Here is a 24,946-nt window from a genome sequence, read left to right on the forward strand (position 1 = left end):
TAAATTGAATTTTCTATTTCAAATTCTATTATATTTTCTATTTCATTCAATATATATACATTACGTATCAAAATATTTTCTTTAATACAATAAAACGTATTTTTTACATATACAGCGTGTCTACATCAAATGAAATATAAAATATAATAGGATTTGAAAATCCAATCCGAGTGATTTGAGTCTCAATAGGTTACTAAACTATATTCAAGATTTGATCATTCTGATGAAGGGCTTCCTTCTTCTGATGATATCAAAAAAGGTTAGGTTTTCTTGCAAGAAATGACCATATACTTAGAGAAATTCAAACTTTTTGTGTGCAGGGTTATCTGAGGATATTGCATACTTTTTGTTCAGTTAACCCACTGAGCAATTATATAATATGAATTGATAAAGTTGTTATTTACACGATTCTATTATATTTTGGTGCCCCAACGCTATATATCAACTTCTAACTTTTACTTCTTTTTGTAGATGTCCTAAGAATTAAATTAAATTACATTTGCCTCCGTAAAGTATAGGCTAATAACATTCTCTACCCTACTAATGGTTAATATATATATAGGGAAAGATCTTTCGAGGAAATAATAAATATAGCAATTCAAAGAAGAAATCATTGGAGGCCAAATCTGCCAAGAGGAAAAGAGAATGTACTGTCACGAGATCATGTGGTCCTCATCAATTTAATCAAGAAGAACAATGGTAAAATTGTAAAATTAGTTCAGTATGTATGGAGTTAGCAAAATTAGTTATGTAATAATGAGATTGGTAATTTTAGTCCTTATTTGTGGCAATTTTGGTACTTCCAACACAAAAGTAACCAAAAATTAGCAAATTAAATTGGAGCTTAAGGTTTCAGCGACAAATGAACATTACTTACTCATAGCAAAGAATGGTTAACCACCACCCAGCCAGTCGTCGGAATTTTTTTCCAGTGCGTCTCCGGCCACACACACCACCACTAAACTCCGCCGTCCGATATTGATTCCAACCCTACAACATGTGTTTCATTAATCGGAGTTCAAGCGCGCTCCTAATTGACAATTATAGTCTTGTCATAAAATCTACATTTATTTTCTCTCTTTTCTTGATTCGCCACCGCCTGATCTACCCATTGTTCTAGACCACCACCAATTAACTTCCCATCCTCCGGCGAGTTGATTGCACCCAGGCCCATCCATTTTCATCCATTATCCACCCTGTTCTTTCTGTTTTTATTTTCGCCATTATTTTGCCACATCCACCACTAGTTTTTCCATCATATCTCCACCGCCATCGATCATCTTGCCGACAGACCAACAACCCTATGTTCGCCTCCCCATGGCGCAAGCATCCCTTTGATCAGTTTCCGTCAACGGCACCATCCACGTCATGGCCTCATCATCGGTTGACATGTTCTATATGTTTTAATTTAGTGATAATTTTGATCCTTTTGATCAAAATTATCCCCCACTTGCCACTTCAGCAGCCACATAAGACGCCACATTTTTAAGTTGGGATCAGTTGGCAGCTAAAACCCTAAGCCCCAATTTGTCCGACTAATTTTTGGATAATTTTGTCCTGAAGAACCAAGAGGGGCCATTAAATTAAAATATATAAGACTAAAATTATCAATCAAGTAATTGCAGGACTAATATTATCACCCCCTATACTTACAAGATTAATTTTGCAATTTTACCAAATTGTAATCACTTACGTCAACTTATTTCCTTGCTTTGGATTCCCTGTGAATTCAAACTGCTGATTTGAACATCATAAGATCATAGTAAATGACTATGATTAACTACAATTAAATAAAATATATGTAAAAAAACTAGTTTTTCCATCATAAAAAAATTATTTGCCACAAATTAAGAGTCATGATCAAAACATTTGAATCGTGATAAATATTTTAGTCACCTTCGCAAAAAAAATGATCAACAATCATTGTATGACCGTGGTTAATAACTATTTATTATTAACTATAACAGTAGCTAAATATTATAAATTCTTCTAGTAAATTTCGGTTTTCCTAATTCAAGATAGTTACAATTGACCCCTAAACTTTTGGTTTTTGGACAATTTAAGGGCATGCACGTGTTCAGCCCCAGCTTTTCAATTGCTAAGGAATTTGTGTATGTAAAATGGCTAAAATGTAAGAGCTCAAATTCAAGGGATCAAAACTGTAAATAGATTCGAGTTTAAGGAATTAAAATTGTAATATTATCAATGTAAGAAAATTTTGCTGTTTGAATTAGAGGCAAAAATAGAAAACGTTCCAACAATACAATTATCAGAATTAGGTTTGTCTTGTATTAGTTACACACCCAAATTGACCGCCAGCTTGCAGCCCTTAGAGGTCATATCTAGTAAAAAAATTTGTACACTAGTTGTCATCGTCACATGTCGTCGATGCGTGTATATAATAAATAATCTTATATTTTAAAATATATTATAATTAAGAATAAATATATAAACCTATAAATTACATTTAAAAAGAATAAAGAATAAATGAATAAAAGAAAATCAAATTAAAAAATTAGTGACACAAAAAAATTGGTGTAGTGGTGTTAAATAATCTGAAAACACTTTTGTAATATAATAATAATAATTACAATTAATTTTTAAAATTATTTATTAAGTGTATAATTATTATATAAAATTAGTGCGACAATCTTACTAACAGTCGTCTAGGAGTGTATAGAGATTTTTTTATATATTAGTGTATATAGATATATATAGATATTCGGACAGTTTTGATTATACGAATATGCATTAATATTATTAGATAAATCCAAATTTTGTTAGCTAATGATTTTTTTATTTGTTAATATATTGTTTTTGTTGTTGCTTGGGAAATGCATTAGGCATTTAATTTAATTTTTGGAACTTTAAATTTTTTTATGAGCTATTAATTACTTGTAAATAAAGTGTCTTATAATTACTTGAATTTGTCTTTTTCTTCCGGAAGAAACATTACTAATTATTTCGGTAATGATCTCTTTTGGTAATGGCTAATTGTCACAATTACAGGTGAAATAGTATGACAAATACTAATTAACTACGACTATGCAATGGCTATTAGTCGTTATTTCTACAAGCAATGTCAAAATATTGTACTAAAATGTAAGAATCAATGAAAAATTATGATTAATAAATAAAAGAAGTTTTGTACTGAAATGTAAGTGTAGGGAAATAAATGAGCGGATAATATTGTCTATATATAACAATTTTGTGATGGACTTGCGACGGAAAACAATAAATGTTAAAAACTAGCGACTGGTTTTGGTGCAGACTAGTGATGGACGAAATATATACATTAGATGTCATCATTGTGCAACGGCATGAACGTGCGACGGACATCATGTTCGTAAACTTTGCGACGGGACTTGCTGTAGCCTAGCGACGGAAGAGATACAGTGGCTAAACACTTGCGTCGAAATAAGATATGTATATTGAGAATGTGTCCGGGGGCCAATTGCTTCAGTCCATCTTAATTAAGGTGACAGCATTGTTATGGCCACCAATCCATGTGTTCGCCTCCCCACGGCGCACGCATCCCTCTGATCAGTTTTTCATCAGTAGCACCGTGCACATGCATCTTGGTCTCCCAATCAGTTGACTTCCCTTGTTTCTTCTTTACACGTGACTCATTTTCCGCCTACTAAGCCGACTCAGCATCCACGTAAGATGTCACGTATTTAGGTTGAGTTTATTTGCCAGTCGGAACCCTAAGTTCTGATTGATATTTTTTTTCGGAATGACTAAAAATTACTACTAAACTAAAACTTACAAAACCAAAATTGTTAGTCCAATACTTACAAGACTAATTTTATCAGCCCTATACGTACAAGACTAATTTTGCAATTTTGCCTACAAAAAAGCAATTCTAGCACATTTTTTTTACTGCCCGATTTTTCTATTAAAAAGTTAACGACGAATGTACTTTGCAACTATACTACTTTATACTGTATCAAACTTGGTGAGCTGTAAAAGCATGGTACAAACATGCAAGATCCTTTGTATTAGTGATGCCAAACATGCAATTTGCTATGTATAAACCATATAAATATAGCAGTAACATAAATAAATACCAAAAATAGTCCTTTTAAGGGGACAGATCAACATGAGTTGGGTGTATTGAGTTTTTTTAAAAAAAATACAAAAAAATCAATTAAAAAAAAGAAGAGAGTTTAGGGAAATTTTCTCGCATGACCCTTGAATAGATACATGGTGCATGGCAAGAAATTTTGGCTCATATTTCCATAGATTCTTTGATGTTGACTGGAGATTGCTCCTTTGTTTGCTGGACTCCACAAACAATGAGTGGTCAGAATGACATAAAGGGGTGGAAAATTTTCTATGTTCGATTTCAAAAATTAAGAACCAGACAAACTACAATCAACAAACCTGATGAGCTGCACGCAATATCCTAAATTAGAAATCTTACAAATCTGTTTTCTCTTACACCGTTCATGCTCCTGAAACCATGCAAACACGCAGCGATAGCTATAACTTTATTTAGATTTATACATGCAACGCACGTACCCTCTCATATTCGGCGGGAATTGGGGGACACAGACAGAAAGAGGAGAGGGGAAAACAAGGAAGGGAACGGGTGACAGAGTTGAGCGTAGGAGAAGACAAGAACAAATTAATTAGATTAACTCTTTGCCCTTTTCGCCTTCATCTGTTATATACCTATACATATATACATATATACATCTATATATTTTTTTTCTTTTTTACGTGTCTCGAATATGTCAGGATCAGAGGAGAACGTTGCACTGCCCAAATTTGGATCATGGGACGTAAAGAACCCGGCAGCAGCCGGGCAGTATTCCATGATTTTCGACAGGGCGCTGAACCAGAAACGAGGAGGACAGCCCAGCCAGGATAGCCATGACTCGCCCCATGGCAGCGGCAGCGACATCGAGCCATTATCTAAACAGGATGGGCGTTTATCCAAGGGGTCGGGGTCCGGGGGCAGGAGGTGGCTTTGCTGCTCCAGCCTCAAGTATGCCGAGTCTTGAGGAGGCTGATGATCATCGATCGATCAATCAAGAAAACTGTATATTGAGTTTCCAGGAGACGTGTTCCATATATAATTAAATTAGAAGAAGGATCATTAATTCATTCGAAACGAATCCATACTTTTATAGGTCGAAAATGTCCTGCTATAATTAATTCATTTGCTCTAGACATGTTTTATAAAGTTTGCATTTGCATTTGTTTCGTGTTTGTCATTTGTTTTTGTTTTGGTTTGTGTCGATTGATGAGGCCCCAAGGATTTTCATTTGGCATTACTGCAGGAACGGAGTACTGCTATGATGAGGTAGCCGTTCTTGGTGCCAAAACCTTATCCCTGTATATTGGTGATTTGGGTTTGAAAATGGATTGTTGCTTGTGATTCACTGAATTTCATTCAAAAAACATACTCCTGGAAGACTTTCCTCTGCTGTTTTCACATTCTATGCCAAGCTGCATTGCTTGGAGTGTACGTACCTATATGAGCGCTGAATTTTTTATTTCAAATTCTATTATATCGATTTTTATTGTATTTCATATATAAATAATTTATTTTTAAAATAAATAATTTTTATATATGTTGTGTGTATATGTTAAACGCAGGAAGGAGCTTCTGTTGTTAAAAATTCTTATATAGAATGCCTAGTAGTTAGCCTTATCCTTATCCGTCTTGAAGCTATATCCAATAGGGGGGTAGCTACGGGTGAGGAGCGAAGCGACCCATTGCTGCTGGTACTGGTAGTATTACCGTACTAAATCGAGTGAGGCATCCGAACGGCTTTAATAACCCAATCAAAAATTTAGGATTAGTTACATCTTTTGTCCTTGTATCTAGTCACTTATTTGCTTTGGATCTCTTATGTGAGACGCACTAGCAGGGAAAATTGGTTCTTCTTCCCGTCAATTAACACCTAGTAAATTACGCTTTTCCTCTCATTTGGTTTATCAAATTACGCACTTGAGGTCACTTTGCAGTGCAACATTTCCGACATGATTACAAATCATGGAATTTAAAAGATAATCAAATGTCATAATTACACTGTCATCCCTGTTACTATGAACAATTATACAATCATCACACTATCACTTAATTTTAAAATTACAATTTCTTTTCTCTCCCCTAAAAAATTTGCAAAACGACAAGTTTAACCTTATTAAAGTTTGATAGCTTCAAGGAAATATGTTTTGGGATGTGAAATGAAGTCAATTTGTTTTGCAGTGTCAAATTTAACCTTATCACCAAAAAAAAAGAGATAGTCAATAATATCTTCTAACATGTTTTTACTTTTAATCCTTGTGCACAGAGATTTATTGAAGTCACAAATGAATTGGTTATGCAATTAATATAAAATGTGACAAAACATGGCTAAGACTATGACAAGATGTTGAGAGACAATATTATTGTATGCGACCTAATCTCCATCCAATCTCTCACGAGAAGCCTTTTGCGATGCAAGAAGAAGAAACCATAGGGCTAATAGTCCGACAGGAACAACTATGTTTTTCCAATGGCTTAACAAAGTTCCAAAGACACGCTCGTTGAATGCCACCTAAAGCCAATAGCGAAACGAAATAGCAAAACCAAAAGAATGCACTCAATTTCGTCGAAAAGCAATCATTTCATTGATCAATAAAGCAGGTTATAGAAAGCTTGTTTACAACTGCAAGAGCAAGCGTACAAGATTTTGGGGAGGACAGTAGCAAGGCTCATGACTGTACAATACAGCACGGTACAATAACTCATTCTCTCCTTCCCTCTATAATAGGCTCAAAAAATAAAAAACTTGAGACAAATAGATGTTAGAAGGATGAGATGTGCACCCAGCAGATACAGAACCATATACATAAAGCATCTAAAATGAGAAGACAGAAAACCCACACCTAAAGACTATGAAACATGTCTGGAAGCATTCCATGAAGCTCAGTGTCCATCTGCCAAGGGTGAAGGGTGGCAGGTAGCTGGCTGAGGTGGCCCAAAGCCGTACAGAGCAATAAAAAAGGCCTAGAGGGAAGGCGGCCCTTGAGACATCCCAAAATGAATAATGATACACATTCATGGCAACCTTTTCTTTTTTAACAAGACATTCACACCAACTTTAACATTAGGAGTTTGAAGAAATATCAATAAAAAGTAATTATGAGAAGAGATTAAATGTTAGTAGAAACAGTAAGGAGGGTGATGTAATTTTCAGATCAACCGGGACATTTGTACAAGTAATATTGGATGATCTAATTTTTCGCACTATCCGAACAGACAGCTGACGGTGCCAATGGAGAAAGCACTTGATTTACCACAGAAATTTTCGGTTAGAAGTCATCTGTTACAACATTTGGACTCCTCAAATCAATTTAAGGTCTGGGAACTACAGACGGTTCTACGACTCCATTGACTAAAGAAACAAAAACCCACAGCCTGTCAACCAACACACATTCTTGGAGCTTTCCTCATCTCAATCTCAACAAGCATCAGTAACGCAGGTCAAAAGTACATAACTAACAGGTAAGCTCCATTTGGTCAAGCAAATGTCAATCGTGTTAAAGAAAAACAAACTAAAAGCCACGACTTGCAGCTTCAAATGGCCATAAGCATACCTGCCAAAAGAAAAAGATCTCAGGACCCAAAAACCAGGGATAAATGGTTTGATGAAAGCACAATAAATATCACTAACTGATTACCAGTCATATTTCCATCATAGTGATTCATAATTTATTTTAAACTTTTCAAGGCCATCAAAGACAAACTTCTGCAACTGGTCAATCACAATAGATCAATCATTCATTTTACGGCCAAGTCAGAATTTCCAATAATAACATTAGCAATTAGAGCTAAACCTTGTACTTGTAGCACAGACAATCATATCACAAACCACGAACCTTATTTTAGCTACTTCTCATAAGTTGGAAAAAGTAAATCATCTCAAGCAGTGACAGAAGTACAGCTAACACATAATCATAAGGTGGGATTTTTACATATTCCAGAAGTAGGGAACAGGATTGCCATTCTTTAGCTGATTAGCAATCCGATCAGCATTATACATTTTCAGGATAACCATTACTTGCAATATAATCCTATCTTTCAAACATATATATTAGCCACTCCCACTGCAATGGAATTAGATATTCCAACCATTTGAGGAACTGAAACATAATAGGTGAATTGATCAAAAAGGATGGGGACAAAAAACATATACAGAAAAAACTACCACCAAACAGACAGAGGGAAAAACAATAGAGCAATTACAAAGAAGCTCAGATAATTGGGTCTAGTGTAACATTTTTACATTAAAGGAACTAGTGCTTGTCCAGGACCAAGTGATTTTGTAACTTCATATGCCACAATTGACACACAATCCAGTCTTACTTAAATGAGGGTAGCTTTCACATATCCTGAAATTCACTTTAAACATATCAAATTTGAATTGGATAACAGAAGAAATGAGTTGGATGAGTAGGGCATCGTTTTAATTTGATATTTCCCATTCCATTCAATGCTGTCTTCTTTTCTACCACATCCAATAATGAAAAGAAGATTGGAACTCCAACATATTCCTCCGGTTGATTATGGAGCCATGCAAACATCTAATCTCTCTTGAGATGGTATATTGACTTTCATAGATGTTCGTAGCATTCCTAACTCCATCAATACTGTATCAATTCATTGCTAGATTATAAATGCATCAAAATCATACTACTCGAAGCACACAACCACAAGATCTTCTGAATGAGATTTATCAGTCAGGATCAAGCAGTTGATTTTTAAACTCAAAAAATGAAGGAACATTCCAGTACCTATCTATCGGCAAAAGGTATCAACAACTCTTGGTCCCCTGGATAGGAATAAAGAAAAGATCAAAGTTTATTTTGCACCAAAACTTGCAACAATAGAGTAAAAAGATTACCAGTTCTAGTTGAGCCTGGAAACTTTCTCCAAATCCTCCACAGCTTGTCCAATTGCATGAAGAGTCATTTTCTTCACCTTTACAGAAGAGATCAAAATTTCAAAGCCTTCCAACTCATCTTCCTCTTTGTGCATTACAAAGCTTTATAGTGCTTGTGCACTTATATGATTGAGAAGATGTTTATATGGAAAGAATCTTAGCATATTATTTATCGTACTTGAATATGAATGTATGAAACATGCATGTCTCCAGGCATCAGCTTCGCCAAAAAAAGATACTCCTTTAAACTTGGGGGAAAAAAAAAACATGCATGTCGCGTCATTGGGTGGGTGTCAAGTGCCAGTACTGGAATTTGAACCGTAATAAAACATATCATATATTCATTTTGTAAGGCATAATAGCACAGACAACAAGATATAGACAGGAGCATAATATGAAATAGGAAGATAACTCGAATACACATAACCATAACCATATGCCATGCTAAATCCTTGCTTCTCATACAAACAGAAGCAAGCGCATACTCTCATGTACACATCCACATGAAAAACACAACTTATATCGGAGAATTAAGTTCCTTTAAGCAAGTATGGATGTAGAGGCGGCTGCGCTTTCAAGATTTTATAAAATAAGTATAACCTATTTGATGTGTATATATATACATATATTACATATGTAATAAATGCGGCCCCTCAATGATCTAAAAGAAATACATTTAGAGCTACAAGAATACAAATAACATTAGACGTTATAACAAAATTTTTGTTATAATATATACACAGGTAGATGCGTCAAAAAGATGGCACACATAGAACCTAATAATCCTAAGATTTTTCTTCTTTTACTTAATAATTGATATCAGTTTCCTGCATAAAAATCATGTGAATGACTTATTAAACTTTCATATCTATTATGACATATAGGTAAGGTAATTTTAGTGCTATATATATCAATAATTATTTGAAGTGACGATATTGATGTTGTGAACGTGCAAATGAAAAAATTATACTTGCTATTTTCTTACCATCTCTTGCAGTTAACTAAACTAAAAAAAAGAAAAAGAAAAAGAATACATCATAGAAAAATAGTGGTTTAATTTTGGAACTTTTTTTTTCTATTTATATTTTTTACATGAAAATTAATTTGACTAGGGTTTTATATTATCATCTATGTGACTACTATTTATCGAATTAACCCAACAATCAAATATGAAAATCAACCACAATATATTAAAGACCATGTATTTAACATCAGTTCTATTGAAATTTCGAAACACCAAACTAGGAGATTCTTACAAATCACCTAACTAAATGCTTTATAGAAAAACTGAAGAAGTTGAATGAAATTTGAATATAGAGGAAAGTTATCATATAATTAATATTGTATGCCATCTGCATACCTACACTAAATTATTGATGTGCTTTCAAGAATATATAATTACTGTTACTTTTTCTGTTCAAGTTGCTTCAGTTGATTTTTTTTAGCTTAATAACGTACAATTTTGTAATTTTGGTTTCAAAAATCAACAAAATAGTATTACAACTTAGTAAGCTTAGAAATTTTTGCTAAATAAAATTTATCAAATATAATCAATATGACATGTTAGTTAAAACATTAAAAACTTCTGCCCGCACTAAAGGTTTGAGCATTTACTTTTTAATAGATGATGTATTTTTTTAACTCTATTATTTATATATATCAAAATATAATTTTTTGACCATTGTCTAAAAGTTTATCTAGAAAAAAGATAACAATTATTTGACTTAATCGGACCTCCCTAAGTCTTATTTCTGGATCCACCTTGCATCTAAGGCTTATGTTCAAACCACTAACGACTGGAAACAAGTGCATATTCATGCCAAAATAGGCTAGCACACACATACGAAAGAATGATACTTATATCTGAGAGTTAAATAGAGCTTCAATAATAATTACTAACTAGTGGAAACCAATGACTAGGATTTAGGGTGTAAAATGAGTTGAGCCGACATGCAAGCTTAGTGAGCTAACTTAATTTGACATGACTCATGCTCACGCTTTCTCAATCTTGTGAACCGAGTTTTAGCCAAATACAAGGGTATCAAAGCTCAAGTTCCGGCTCATTGAGCATTTATAATTTCTATAATACTTTTAATTTAATGTATAGGTGCTATTTAATTAATACTATAAAAATTAAGAAGAATGATAATTTTATTGTCCGACAAATAATATAATTGGTCCCTTAAATTTATATTTAGAATCACTTTAGTCCCTTAGCCTCGTCTTACTTTGAGTGTTTGATTAAATGGATGATAAGATAAATATGAATTAAATGTGCGATAGAAATGCTCGAGATTAATTATAAATTGTATACTTTCTAGGATTTTCTTTTGCTGATTATATTGTGTAGTTTGTTTACTTTGGTGGATAAACTATTCTCAAAGGGGAAATGTCTTTTTTACACCCTTGTTACTTTAAATCCCCAATTTCACAAGTATGAGCCTAAATTACCTTGTGTAGTTTGTTTACTTTGGTGGATAAACTATTTTCAAAGGGCAAATGTCTTTTTTACACCCTTGTTACTTCAAATCCCCAATTTCACAAGTATGAGCCTAAATTACCGTTCGGCAAATCCAAACTATGATTTTTTTTTTCTGGATATTGGAGGTAGTATGCACAGGTTGGTAATGTTTGAAACATATAATCTTTTGGCTTTGGTATCATGTGATTCTTGCTTTGAAAATGATTTTTATTTTTTTGGACTCGACTAAGGCGCAGCTAGGTGATCTCTGCGCAAAACCTATGTGCCTTCGACTTCAATAAACTGAAAAAATCTTTTCAGAAAAAAGAGTAAACACATTAAGCTAAAAATCATTAGATCACAAAAAAAAACGCCGGTACATTGTTCAACATTTTAGGGGGAAAAAAATCTCTACCTGGTCCAACAACTCGTAAGTTCACCAGCTGCTCACTCCCCAAAAATGTAGTGTTTTCTTGTCTAACATATGAGGACAATAAATCTTCCCAGCTGGAGTAGTTTGGGGGCACCAATAATTTAGAGTGCAAAATCATGGGCATTATGGGCTTTTTGCACCCCTTGAACAGTAAAATTACCAGGCCCAACCACAAACACCGAGCCCTTATCCTTTGAACTAAACGCTTGACAAACCTATTCTATTAGTGCTATTCAGGCTTGTCAATCAAAGTAAACGCACCCTAAGTTCATTCCTTGACTTTCACGTCCCTAAACTTTAGTTTTTGTTTCAATTTGGTCCCTTAGACCATTTTCCAACAAAAATATGCTTTAAGTTTGTTTTTTGACTTTAGTCCTTAAATGTGTAAAAATAAATTTTTGTTATCTTATTTGAATAATAAAAACTTTGGCCTTTTGTGGATAAAATTATAACATATTGCTTAACTCAAAGCAAATCTTATCTTTTTTTTTTTCATTTTCAGAAGTTACACAAAAAAAAATCATAAATTATGAATGAATTTTATAAAACTTATATAATCTGAAAATATAATTAAAAAAAAATAAGTCAATAATTTTCAATCTTAGGAGTTAAAGATAAGTCTAAAAAAGTTAAACCTTAAAAATATTTATTAAATGTTAACAATTAAGGTTTCCAACAAAAAGTTAGTGGAATGTAAAATTTAAGTACATTTTTTTCGCAAATTTCATATATATATAACTCATCTTAACAGGTTTTGTAAATTTATAGTTCCATAAAATGTCTTAAGATCAATTATATATATATATATAAATCCACCAAAAATATAGTTAGAAAGTATATCCCAACAACTTTTTGTTCAAAACCCCAATTGTTAATATTTAATAAACATTGTTAAGATTTAACTTTTTTATATATATCTTTAAATCCTAAAATAAAAAATACTAACTTAGATTTTTTTTATTATATTTCCATATTGTATAACTTTTACAAATTCTAGTCCATAACTTTTGATTTTTGGTAACTTTTGATGATGAAAAGGAAAAGACTATTGATTTTAAGTTAAGAATATTTTTTTACTATGTTTACAAGAACTCAAAGGTTTCATTATCACATAAGACAATTACATCATACTCAGCACACAAAAATATAAAAGAGTTATTTTTCAGCCGAAAAAAGGACTAATTTGACAATTTTACAAACTTAAGGGACTAAAGTTAGAAAAATATACTTAAATTGACCATTTTAACCTCCAAAAAGTCAAATTCCGGCCACATTTTTTCTGGAAAATGGTCAAAGGAACCAAATTGAGACAAGATTAAAGTTCAAGAACACTAAAGTCAATAAATGAACTTAATCGACTAAAATGATTCTAAATGTAAACATAAGAGACCAATTATACTATTTAACCTTTATTATTTTCATAATTATTCTATATTATAATACACATTTCTTGTTAGAATTATTTTCCAACTTTATGCGATGATAGTAAGAGAATATTAAGGAAATAATTGTTGTGTAGGAAAATACGAAGGCATGATTTTATTGAATATACTAGTCACAAACATACATGTTGGAACTACAATAGAATTACAAATAAGGAAAGGATTTGATTGACTATCTAGAATAAACAAGACAAAAAAGGAAATCATGTATAAATTCTTCTCACACTCCCCATTGAGCTTAACGATATATGTGCTCATCTTTTTACACAAGAGTGTAAAGTGCTTTGCTCCTAAAGGCTTAGTCAAATTATCCACAAACTGTTCCAAAGAAGGAGTAAACAGAGTGCTAACATTTGGCTCATCATAATTCTCTCGTGTAACATGAGTACTAGAGATACAGCAACCCCGTTATCCCATGGAAGATAGGCAATGGCTCATTGTAAGTGAATTCTAGCTCTTCCACTACGTTCTTTAGCCACAATATCTTAGAACTTACTCGCAATATCTTGCTAACAGTATGCATCACTGCCAGCTTTTGCACTAGATCTAGCAACTACTGCCTGCTTGTTACCATGCCAAGTTCACAAGTTTCCCCCTATAAAGCTGTAGTTCCCTTAGGTAGTTTCCTATCATTTCTAAAGCCCGCATAATCTGCCTGTGTCTTCAAGTGTCCATCTCTTCTAAACCATAATCCTTTACCAAGGGCGCCTTCATATATTTCAAGATTCTAATTGCAGCTTCGCATTGAATATGTCCATAGACTAACAATCCCTGCTGCAAAAGAGATCGCGTCTGATATTTAGGCTTATCCTCCAAATAATCACAATAATCCTTCCGAAAAGTAGCATTGCAGTCCATTAAAGTGTCAACCAATTAGGAACCAAGGAGGCCAGTCTCCCGGCATAAATAAAGATCATACTTTCTTTATAACATTGAGATTCAGCTCCAAGTGTATTTTGTTCCGAGCATTGAAATTCCTAAAGATTTACACTCCCCATTGAAACTACTTCTAAAAATTTCAAATTTTCAATCTTCGGCATGCATAGATAAAAATATGATGAGTATGTGTAAAGAAATGAATAGAACATTACAATGATAAAATGAACTACTAAAACAAATTAGCAATAAAAACTTTATTTTAAAGCAAGTAAAAATATTCAGTATTTTTTTATGTGTGCATTAATGTGTTTATTATCTAGCTTTTGTGCATAAATATATATTTTAGGCATGGAGAAAAGTCAACTGCAATTAAAATAAGTACAAAACTCAGTATGTTCTTAACAAAGTTATGTAATTTATTCACATACAAAAGGATAAAATTATTCCTCATAAATATTTATGAAAAATAGTCTTAAAAACTAAAAGTAATTGCATATAGTTGAATAAAGTTTATAGTATTTATTCATAATCTTTAATCAAAATAATTAAAATAATATTTAATAAGTTTTTACATAAAGCTAATATATCTATATTTTAAAAAACATTGCAAAATGCGCAATGCGGATGCACTGTGCTAAGTACACAGAAAAGGATGAAAATATACCTCTAACTTGTCTTCCTTAGACCTGTGATTTTGTGGAAGAACACGGAATTCCTCTGTCAACCGAACACACTCTTGTACATTTTCAGGTGAGACAAAGTCAAGTGCTACCTTTATGCAAGACTGGTGAAAGACAAAAACATAAATGAAATGCTTGTTAGCCATGATTCACAGATTCAAGACCTACTCATCTTCATGAGAATTTGCGAATGACAACAAAAAAGCAATTGCCTGTTCTACAACCATATATTATAGATGCAGAATTAGATAAGCATTGCTGTGCGCAAGAGAAATAATCTTAGCAATTTTTACTTTACAATGTTAGCTACAGTGTTTAACTGCCTTCCCTGATTAAGAGAAATGGCCCGAACTTGTTCAACTGTTTAAAGCTGTGGGTAAATTTAAACTAGATTAGATTTATCTTTTAATTCCACCCTCAGGCTATGGGCAATACAAATTTTTATTTCAAAAGGTTCGTGCTCAACCTGATTTAGGGTCAGTCCAATCATATGCTAAATCATATTATGACAGGACTTATAGAGTAATTATTTCAACTTGCATTTCAATCGTCCTGTTACACTAAACAGAAATCAAACCATGTGGAAACCAAGTTATGCCAACACAAACAAACTCCATATATAGACAGAAGGAGCCATGTAATGACTTTAATAATTATCACTTTCAATTAACTAGGAGGGAGGCATTCACACTAGGTTCAGTATGACCAATTAATTGTTAGCAAGGCAGAACATTAGCACATAAGCTGATGTCCCACCTCAATCGAGTGATATTATTTTGAATGATTATAGCCCTATCTCATATGCTGTCAACAAGGATTTAGGCATTTATTGCTAGTCCGCTAGTACACAACATAGACAAAGCAAGGAGTTTCACCTGGGTACTTGTATTAGTGCCAAAACCACCCCGTGGCATTATTCACTGGACAGGCTGCCCACGGGATCGACATTAATGCCCCAACCCAGTTGCATGTCATGTACTAGATTAACACCCCAACCCACATTAAGTGCCAACGATTTTGAGAATGGTTTATAAGGCCTTTTGGTTCTTGTTTGAAAATATAGAAACTATTTCTGGTTAGTTAGCTGGTCCCAGAATATTTGACTTAGATAGGAACATGACCTAAGTCCTTATTAAAAGGTTTAATTGTAATGAAAACCTACTGCAAGCTCTAACTAAGTAGCAACCACTTTTAGCAAACTTCTTGAACATCAAACTAAGGTTAACATATGTAATTGGGTTAAAAAATGAAATGACATCAAAATCTAAATTATTGTACCCTCCACAAGCAGATGAATGGATCACTAGTATTAGCTTGGGGTTTGGCTTACATATTTAGCTTTTTCTTGTGTTTAAACCAAAAAATTGATTTACAAACGCTTTAAGTCCAATACATTTTTCAGTTAATTTACAAAGAAATGATTATGACAAAGAAACCAATTTGAATTTTAGTTATTCAAAAAATTATTTATAAATAGACACAATAGGGAAAACAAAATTTTTCACTAAAATGTGTTATCGTAAGTGAAAATAGAAAGAGAACTATTTTGATCAAACTCATATACAAGCTTTTACAAACACTAACTGAAGCACCCAAGTTCTGAATAGAACATGTCACAAACCAGTGCATATTGAATGAATTTCAACTGATTCACCATCCAACATTTTTACGATTGCAAATATACGCTTTCCAAATCTAATTTAGTCTGCATACTTCTTTCATATAATATATATTTTTTTTAATTGAATCAAATCCCTTCCCAATGATAACGCAAATCTAGGATAAACCATGAATAAATTGTCATGTAGGATAACGATGGTGATAAAATCCTTTCTCAACTTCATGCAAAACTCATATGCAATAAAGACAACCATTCTTCGAACAAGAGCGCATCTAATTATATGCTTAAGCTTGGAACAAGATAAATTAATATATATATATATAAATGTATTTATTCGTACACAAAAATTTTGTTAAGTATGGTTACAAGGGAATACAAATTCCATCAAGTTACAACTGAAGATAAATGAGTTTTTCGAATAATGAAAATTGGATAAACTAACTGTAAAACTTGAAAAGCAGAAATTACTATCCATCAAACGCTTATATCATTATGCAATCAGTAAACAATAGCAGTTAAAGAAATCAATCTACCTTCAAATTTCTAACTTGATGGGGACAACCAGCAGGTATAAAGACGGCATCACCTAGTTTCTGGATAAAAGTCCATGGTTCAATTCCTATGCAAAAACAATAGACAAAACGAATCAAACTGCATTATTTCTGCACTAGTCACATAAATTAGCTGCATTAAGGGGGAAAGCTAACCATGTTCCTCCTTAAGTCTCCTTTTATGCTCCATTGTCAAGTAAACAGTTTGATCATGAATAGGGTGGACGACCTGTAGTAAAAACAAACGCAGATAAGAAATGTCATGCATGCAAGAGGACTATTGGCATCAGATATCCAGATACCCAGAGAAACAAGACAACAAATGGCATGAGATAGTAAATGTTATATCATATACACATAAAAATCATGTTGACAAATGTTCCCTAAACATAAAAGACATAATCACGTAATGATTCAAGGGCTACCATCTTCTCTATTCTCTAAGCTGCTCCTTGACTCTTAAGGTTGTTAAAACTCACCAAGATTTATTCTTCCTTGTTAATGCTCATAAAGATCTAATCAAACAGGCAAGGAAGACTGTTTGTCCTTAATCTCCAAACAGATTAATTTTCCAAAGTAACAATTACCTGCGACAATTGATTACCATAGATATGCCGGAATTCTTTGAAGTGCATCCTCACATATTCCTCCAGCTTTGGTACGTCTTGCCTCCTAAAAATATCCCAGAGAGCACCACCTTCAGGTTCCCCAAGACTTTCTGACATAATATCAGAAACTGAAGTACTACTACTTTCCACTTTGCTATACTTTCCTTTATCACCTTCTTCACCTGTTTTGGGAGCTTCCAAAAAATTCTGTTGATCATGACTTGATACGTCAGAGTCGTTATTTCTCACCGTTTCCACTGGGAGACTGGATTTTACATTACATGTAGTGGTATCTGCTTTATTATGTCCCATGCAGAGACCCAACTGTGTCCCTACAACACCACCCTTCTGTTCCAACATCAGAGTATCCATGGTTGCTTTTTCATCAGATTTCTCGTATAGTGTATTTCCATTTGCCAAATGAGAATCCATCAGTTCATCAGTTTCATTCTTCAAATTAGATTCTAGAGCCTGTGAAAATGCTTTCTTATTCAATCTGGACATTTCATTTTCACTGCTTTGCTGCTTTTGTTCCATTCCATTTAATATGTGCTTATTTCCATACAGTTCCCTTTTATCCTGGGCGGCATGCTGGTTTTGCAGTTCTTTTATGGTTAAAAGCTGCTCAGGTTTGAGGTTGACTGCCTCTGCATGTGTCAACACATTCACCTAAAAGACAAATATAAAATAGAAATAAAGAAAAAGAAGAGTGTAACAGACAACTTAGCCAAAACGCAAAAGGAGTTTCCAACCATCTTAAATCAAAAGTAGGAAAATATCACAAAGCCAAAGAAGAGGGCGTACCGCATCAGACATATCACAGTGTAATTTCGTTACAGAATCTCCCCGTCCCAATTCCTGAGCAACTCCGTAGGCGATATATGTCTTTGGCCCCATATCTGGCTTCAGACACTTTGCTGGTAATTTAACAGCAAGGTTCAGATACCCACTGCGAGGATGTGTATACTCTTTGAAGGGCAAGCAATTGATGAACTCAGCACCATGACGAGGCAATCGCTCCTCAAACAAGTTAGATGGAGGCCAGTCTTTCAACTTAAGAATCTGAGGCCAACCGCAACTATCAAACCGACCCTTTGAATACCCTTTGAAAAACTGGTGAACATTAATGTCAACCTGCTCGACATTGAAAAATTAGTGATTGTTCCATCATTAAAACTTACAAGCATGGTATAAAAAAATGAAAAACATATAAAATTTTATAAAGTTGGATGAAGAAAACAAGATCAAGAACTTGTGATAAGAGTATTGCATAACAGGAATTTCGCATCTTTTTGCTAATTTCAGGTAGAAAAAAACAACTTATACATGAAATAAAATGGAACCATTTCATGTGAAAATTCTGAAGAATGATTGTACCCAATAGGATGAAGTACACAGATATCAATCACATACCCAACTGATTTTCATGAGAAAATGAAGATTCAATCAAACCTATAATACATCAGACCAGCATTAATGCAGCCATTTTTCTGGTATCTCTATATTGGATCTAAAGCTGATTTCAAATAATTATATGTTGTTTGACTGGCCCTGTTAGCTGTTTCTAACAACTATTACTATATTTTTTAAGAGTATACTGCAAGGCAGAAATCATCTCACCTACAGCTAGGAATCAGTATCTTATCTAACCAATATTACATTATCTATACTACGGCAGTGTCCTTAAGCAAGATGTCAATGATTGGAAAGCAGAATAAAAGATAAAGCAACAGCATGAGTCTATAAATCTATGTAGAAGCATTGGTTCTGAAATTCTGACTGAATTAATGTTAGGACAGGCTGGCAGAAGTTCTTCAAAGATACAAGATCCAACTGAAACAAAGCTGATTGATCCCACAATTACATATAAACTGAATCACATAAAAAGGCATGAGATATTACTACCTAATTCTACTGATAGGATATATAGAACTTTCAACAAGTAATCTAACACAATAATCGCCTCCTAACACCATCAAGAAGACCAGTAAACACCTGAACAAAGATCCAGTCACTTTCATGTAGAGTAACATATAAGATCACAGGAATCAAGAAAAACCTGGGATTCTTTGTGCAGCTAATAGAAAGTTAAATATCAAAGAAAATACTAAGAGAAAAGAAATGGCGGACGAAGAAATAAGAAATATACACCTTTATGCTGGCAAGACTTAACAAATTCAAAATAAAAGAATAATAGAGTTTCCAAGATGAGCCTTCTGAAATAAAATGATAATGTGAATATGACCCAATCCAAAAGGCTTCCAATAAAAACACAAGGAATCGGAACTTAGTATGGAACTCTTGACTAGACCCTGAATAATTTCATGGGATAACAAAAGAAACCAAGGCAAAAAAAGTCCTAAGATGAAACAAGCCACAACGACACCAACCTTTCAGCAGATTGGAAATACGGTAACCACCTTTGAATATTGAACTAGAATATTCAACATAAAACCCTGGCTAGCATCTACTTAATTAATCTAAGAAGAAATGATTTCATGATGGACTCTCTCAATTTGGACAAAAGGTTTCCACATACAATACAACCCATAATGTCTTCAAAGATGCAGTGACTTAATAGTTGCAGAAACAAAAGTATCACATCAAACAGAAAAACTCAATAGTCTACTTCCATAGGCTTCAAAATTCTATAAGTGGTGATCAATAATCTAAAAGCTTCACTTAGATACTTATAATCATCGTAGAAAACATTATAAAATGTTTAAAATATATACTATTTATAATTGAAGATTGCTGAGTGCATGAGGCCTTCCAAGTAGTGTTGGGGCACCCCATTACTTGTAAGAAGATGACATGTGTCTCCAACGGATCGGTTTTTTCCTTCTTTTCTCCGCTCTCTCCTATAGCTTCTGTCTTTTCTCTATCTTCTATATTTTCCAAAATGCTTGTATTTCTTGTTATAATATATTTTTCCTTTTTAATTTCTAATCAAAAAACATCTTCTTTACTTCAAATTCAGTGTTTCTAATATGAAACATAAACTTAAATAAATTGATAGTACTGTAACAAATTCAACATCAAACATATTATCAAATATATAGATTTGGTTTGTTATTTATAAAAATAAGCACACACAGAGAGTGGAGAATCACTTATTAAAAAAGAGAAAAAGAAAAGAGAACTGCTCTAAACAAGTTGTCCAAAGGTGAAGCAGACAAACATGTACAGTACGAAATAGGCAGTGCCTGATCAAGACAAGCATACAAGATGAGCAAGAATACATCAGATTGTCAGTAGAGCACCAACCAGAAACAATATGACCTAAAACTTAATATATATTCAGCTAAACTCATCAACTATTTTATTTCAAAAACAAGAACTTCCAAGTATGTATATCAAGTTCTACTAGTTTAATCATCCCACACACCGTATACAATGTAAAAGACTTCAAAATTTCTATTGTTTGAATAAATAATAAGAGGAACTACAAGACAAGTAAACAGACCTGACACCAATCCAAGCAATTTATTGCAGTTACATCAAGTAGTTGCTCATGTCTATTGTTCGTTATTTGACGAAAAGCACGCCACATAACCATGGGTTCCCAGCTCAAACCCAGGGTAGTTTCCAGCACATCACTAACAATCACAGGCTCGCCCTTGGACCAATGCCATTGAAAATGCTTCAAATCGTCATGCTGAAGATCTTTAGCCGTAGGACAGTACAAAAAATTGTCCTCTGAGTCTTTTCGAGAGGCTGACTTACGTAATTTATCACTGTCAATTGCATTCTCACCCATGAACTTCAAACATGAGCACTTCTGCTCAAAATTTTTAGGCAAGTCCTGAAGGTCATGAGTCCTGGCTAACTCTTCTGCTTTCAGCAATAACTCAGAGACCCAATTATCTGGAAAGATGCAGTTCAGTTTTAGTATTCCTTCACCACAACCCCCCAGCCACCGAGGAGGACATGGAATTATACCCCTTTCTCTAGATCTCCATTCAGATTTTATTTCAGCAGGATCCGAGGTGATAGCTTCAACCATTTCACAAGCAGGTTCTTTGTTAATTGGATCTCCACCATGCAAGTAATCTAGACCATAATCTACAAATTGCATGGCCACTTCCTTATCACCTCCTTGCAAACGTCCCTCCCGGAGCTCTTGACAGCAGATTAGGCACAGGTCAAAGGAACAACTTGGGCAGCTTCGATGAAAATCAGCAATAGAAGTTTTACAATTATCACTGCATAAATTTATAAAATAATGATTCTTTTGCAACCCCAGAAAACTGGAAAAGAAAAAAAGGAATTGCACTTTACCAGTATATTCGTTCATTCGCTTGGCAGTTTGATCGCTGTGGCTTTATTTCTGAAATTGGTAGCCCTGCTCAAATGGTAGATAGTGAAAGCATTTAAATAATTGCTAGCTGAATACCTTTCATTATACAGCATTACATTTAGTACTTAACATGCAACATTTAAACAAGGAATAAGTCTTTCAGCTGCAAAAATATTTCTAAGAAAATCCATATATTAAGTCAACCCAGTACCTTCAGTTTTACTAAAAGTAGGACTTATTTCTGAACCACTTATTTTTTTAATGTCCCAACCAATACATTGTAGAAATCACTTTCAGAATCCTCATAACATTCATCAAAACTGTGCTCTATTATAATTGACAAGAGCCAAACTAGTATTTTTTTTGGTCTAGCCAAATTACATTTCTTCTTCTATTTTTCTTTCTGACTCCAAATCCCATTTTCTCTCAATTCTCTCACAAACTCTTTCATCTTTTGTATCCAACTACATCCCCACTTCTCTCACAGGCATCTTCTTACTCTCTTTAAATTGATTAATCCATTTCTAACATATTTCACAATATCTTTTTTTTCTTTTATTAAGTCATTTCAAACAATATAAACAGTAAAATGATATAGATGACTATAATTGACAATGATTACGAGTAAACATCTGGGGTGCAATATGCTACTAGTTCATTATAGAAGTACGAGGTTTATCAATTAATTACATGGTGTTAGCCATATGTATGTCTGTAATGAATGAATCCCATACTAAGCAGAAACAGGGGTTGCATCTAAAACGGATGCACGCCCAACTTATATCAGGCTTGGCTAGAAAATACCTTGTATCTTAGCCTCCATCTCCTTCTCAGCCAATTGTTCTGCATGAAATTGTTTTAAGAATGGCAGAAGCAGTAGCAGCATGTATTTGGAGTACCTAATTTTTTCTTCATCACTAAATTCCAATGTCAAATTCTTCAAGTGCTGCGTGTAAATAGACAAAAGCATACATTATGTAGATGGAGACAGGGAGAAATAGAACAGAAAACAGTATGAAATGGCAAATTGCAGTTGCATTGTACAGCAGCCAAAAGGAAAATAAAAGCGAGTTGAGAATACATAGAAACAAACCCTAATTGGGCCATCCAACCGCATGCATTTCTTGCAATTGCAGTTCTTACGACAAACTGGGCAAGCTTCAGCAAAACCCTCTTCTAGCATCTGAGGATACCTGAAACAGGTCACTTTCAGATAGTGACGGGGTCTACGATACAATGATAAATATATCAAAAAAGTATGAGATAATGTCTATGCACTTTTCTGTGACTGGTATCTATAACAAGTACTAGAGAGGCCTTTAATTAATCTCCACAGTGATAATACACAAAATTCTCTATGTTTTCTCTGCCAAGAAACAGAGAATAGACATGAAATAAGCATGGAAGCTGAATATAATCGTGTCACCACTCTTTCATTTTGACACTAACACTGTTAGTTATTCCATCAAGGCTTCAGGATGTCAAAGACTCAGAGATCTCATGTTCAACAACTTAAAACATTTCAGAAATTTAGAGTGCAAAAAGCCGGATTTCAGAACTCAAGGTTAGTGCTTTAGGTGACTCAACCCAACAGATGAACCATCCACTCACTGATAAAAGATTACAAAACAAGAACCAATCACAGCTCAAATCCAATGAAAACAAATGTACCAACCAAAAAAGTACCATACCATCTTGTCATGCAAGGGACACAATATCGCTTAGTGGTACACTTGGTGCAGCGTACAACTCTCCCTTTATCATTCCTCTGGCACTGGTGGCACATGGTAGACTCGCCCTCCTTCCCCTTTAAAGTCCAAAAGAAACAATTAGCCATATAACTTGAGAAAATGGAAAAACAAATGAAGAGTTAAAAATGTTAACAATAATTAAGACAAGAACTCCAAAATCATTTACATTTTCCTCAAGCTTTTTCCTACCCTTGGGCTTTGCCACATGGTCCTGTTTATCCCTATTAGTTCTAAGTGCATATCTTCCTTCCCGAGTTTTTCCAATTCGCCCCTCATTCTTGTCCTCTTCAACTCCCTCCTCTGGCCCATCTCTCGAAACTTTTCTCCTCCCCCTCCTCTTTTTTGGACTTTCCTCCTTCTCATTTTTCTCTTCCCCCGCCGTCTCACCACCATCATCCTCACTTTTCACTCCCTTCCTCTTCCTCTTCGGACCCCTCCTCGGTATTTCCACATCTTCCCACGCGTCAGAATCCTCATTCAACCTCAAAATCTTCTCTTTCGCTAACTGACAAGACTTTCTCCTCGATGCTCTCCTGTTCAATGCACCATCCTTAACCTTCTCTATTTCCTCCAGATCACTCGGCCCAGTTTCCTTCCCCTCCCCCTTTCCACCCAAATCACCCTCACCCTCTTCTTCATCACTCCCCATTTCTTCTTTACCCTCTTCCATCCTTTCCTTCTCCTCCCCCTTTCCACCCAAATCACCCTCTCCCTCTCCTTTATCACTCCCCATTTCTTCTTTACCCTCTTCCACCCCGTCGCTCACTTCCTCTCCTTCTCCCCCACCACCCAACAATTTCTCCACACGACCCAGCACTTTCACTACACTCTCAAAATTTTCTTGCACCTCAACCCTTTCCGTATCCCCGGCACCAAAACTCACATTTTCCTCTGGCTCCAAATTCAAATCCATGTTGCTTTTCTTCTTATTTCTGATAAACCCTCTTTCCAAATACAATCTTTTTCCGGTCCCTTGTACAGATTTTCCGGCAGAAACGTAATCCTCGGGTCCACTGGTTCTCCTACGAAAGTTCCTTCCGAGCCTCTAATTCCCTTTTCCCGCTCTTTTTTCTCTCTTCTCGTCCCGATACGGTAGTGGGTATTTCACTCAGTACGAGGGTACTTATTGCTTTACTTCCCGGCGGGCTGTCGGACTTCTCTCTAAACGGCGTCGCTTGGTCTTTGATGTCTAAGCTGACTGTTATGCCCCCAGAAACAGTGGGCCATTCACCAATGGTTTGGTGAACCTCCGCCTGTTTTTTGTCATTTTCAAATTAT

The 24,946-nt window shown here is 34.4% G+C and overlaps 1 protein-coding gene across 10 annotated transcripts; it reads right to left on the reverse strand.

Annotated features, from left to right (window-relative positions):
- Window positions 1-7,263: 7,263 nt before the first annotated feature.
- Window positions 7,264-24,867, reverse strand: LOC105178012 (lysine-specific demethylase JMJ27). Of its 10 annotated transcripts, XR_016067302.1 has the most exons (16): window positions 23,835-24,866; window positions 23,609-23,724; window positions 22,999-23,110; window positions 22,722-22,863; window positions 21,899-21,962; window positions 21,084-21,822; window positions 18,422-18,751; window positions 17,597-18,286; window positions 17,166-17,238; window positions 16,992-17,077; window positions 14,822-14,941; window positions 9,121-9,248; window positions 8,904-8,980; window positions 8,794-8,831; window positions 7,681-7,754; window positions 7,264-7,596 (listed from the first exon to the last, which is right to left on the reverse strand). XR_016067302.1 is itself a non-coding variant. In XM_088884703.1 (14 exons), the coding sequence occupies exons 1-12, from the start codon at window positions 24,579-24,581 to the stop codon at window positions 8,909-8,911; spliced, it is 3,291 nt and encodes a 1,096-aa protein (XP_088740829.1). In that variant the 5' UTR covers window positions 24,582-24,862; the 3' UTR covers window positions 7,264-7,596; window positions 8,794-8,831; window positions 8,904-8,908. The 10 variants fall into 10 exon arrangements, 6 of the variants coding, with proteins under 6 accessions (XP_088740829.1, XP_011099649.1, XP_088740830.1 ...); XR_016067301.1 differs by lacking the exon at window positions 7,681-7,754; XR_016067299.1 differs by lacking the exon at window positions 9,121-9,248 and having other exon boundaries at window positions 23,835-24,863.
- Window positions 24,868-24,946: the final 79 nt, after the last annotated feature.

The sequence above is a fragment of the Sesamum indicum genome, linkage group LG9 (genome assembly GCF_026168435.1).
Source record: "Sesamum indicum cultivar Baizhima isolate 11 linkage group LG9, ASM2616843v1, whole genome shotgun sequence".
Taxonomy (NCBI): Eukaryota; Viridiplantae; Streptophyta; class Magnoliopsida; order Lamiales; family Pedaliaceae; genus Sesamum; species Sesamum indicum.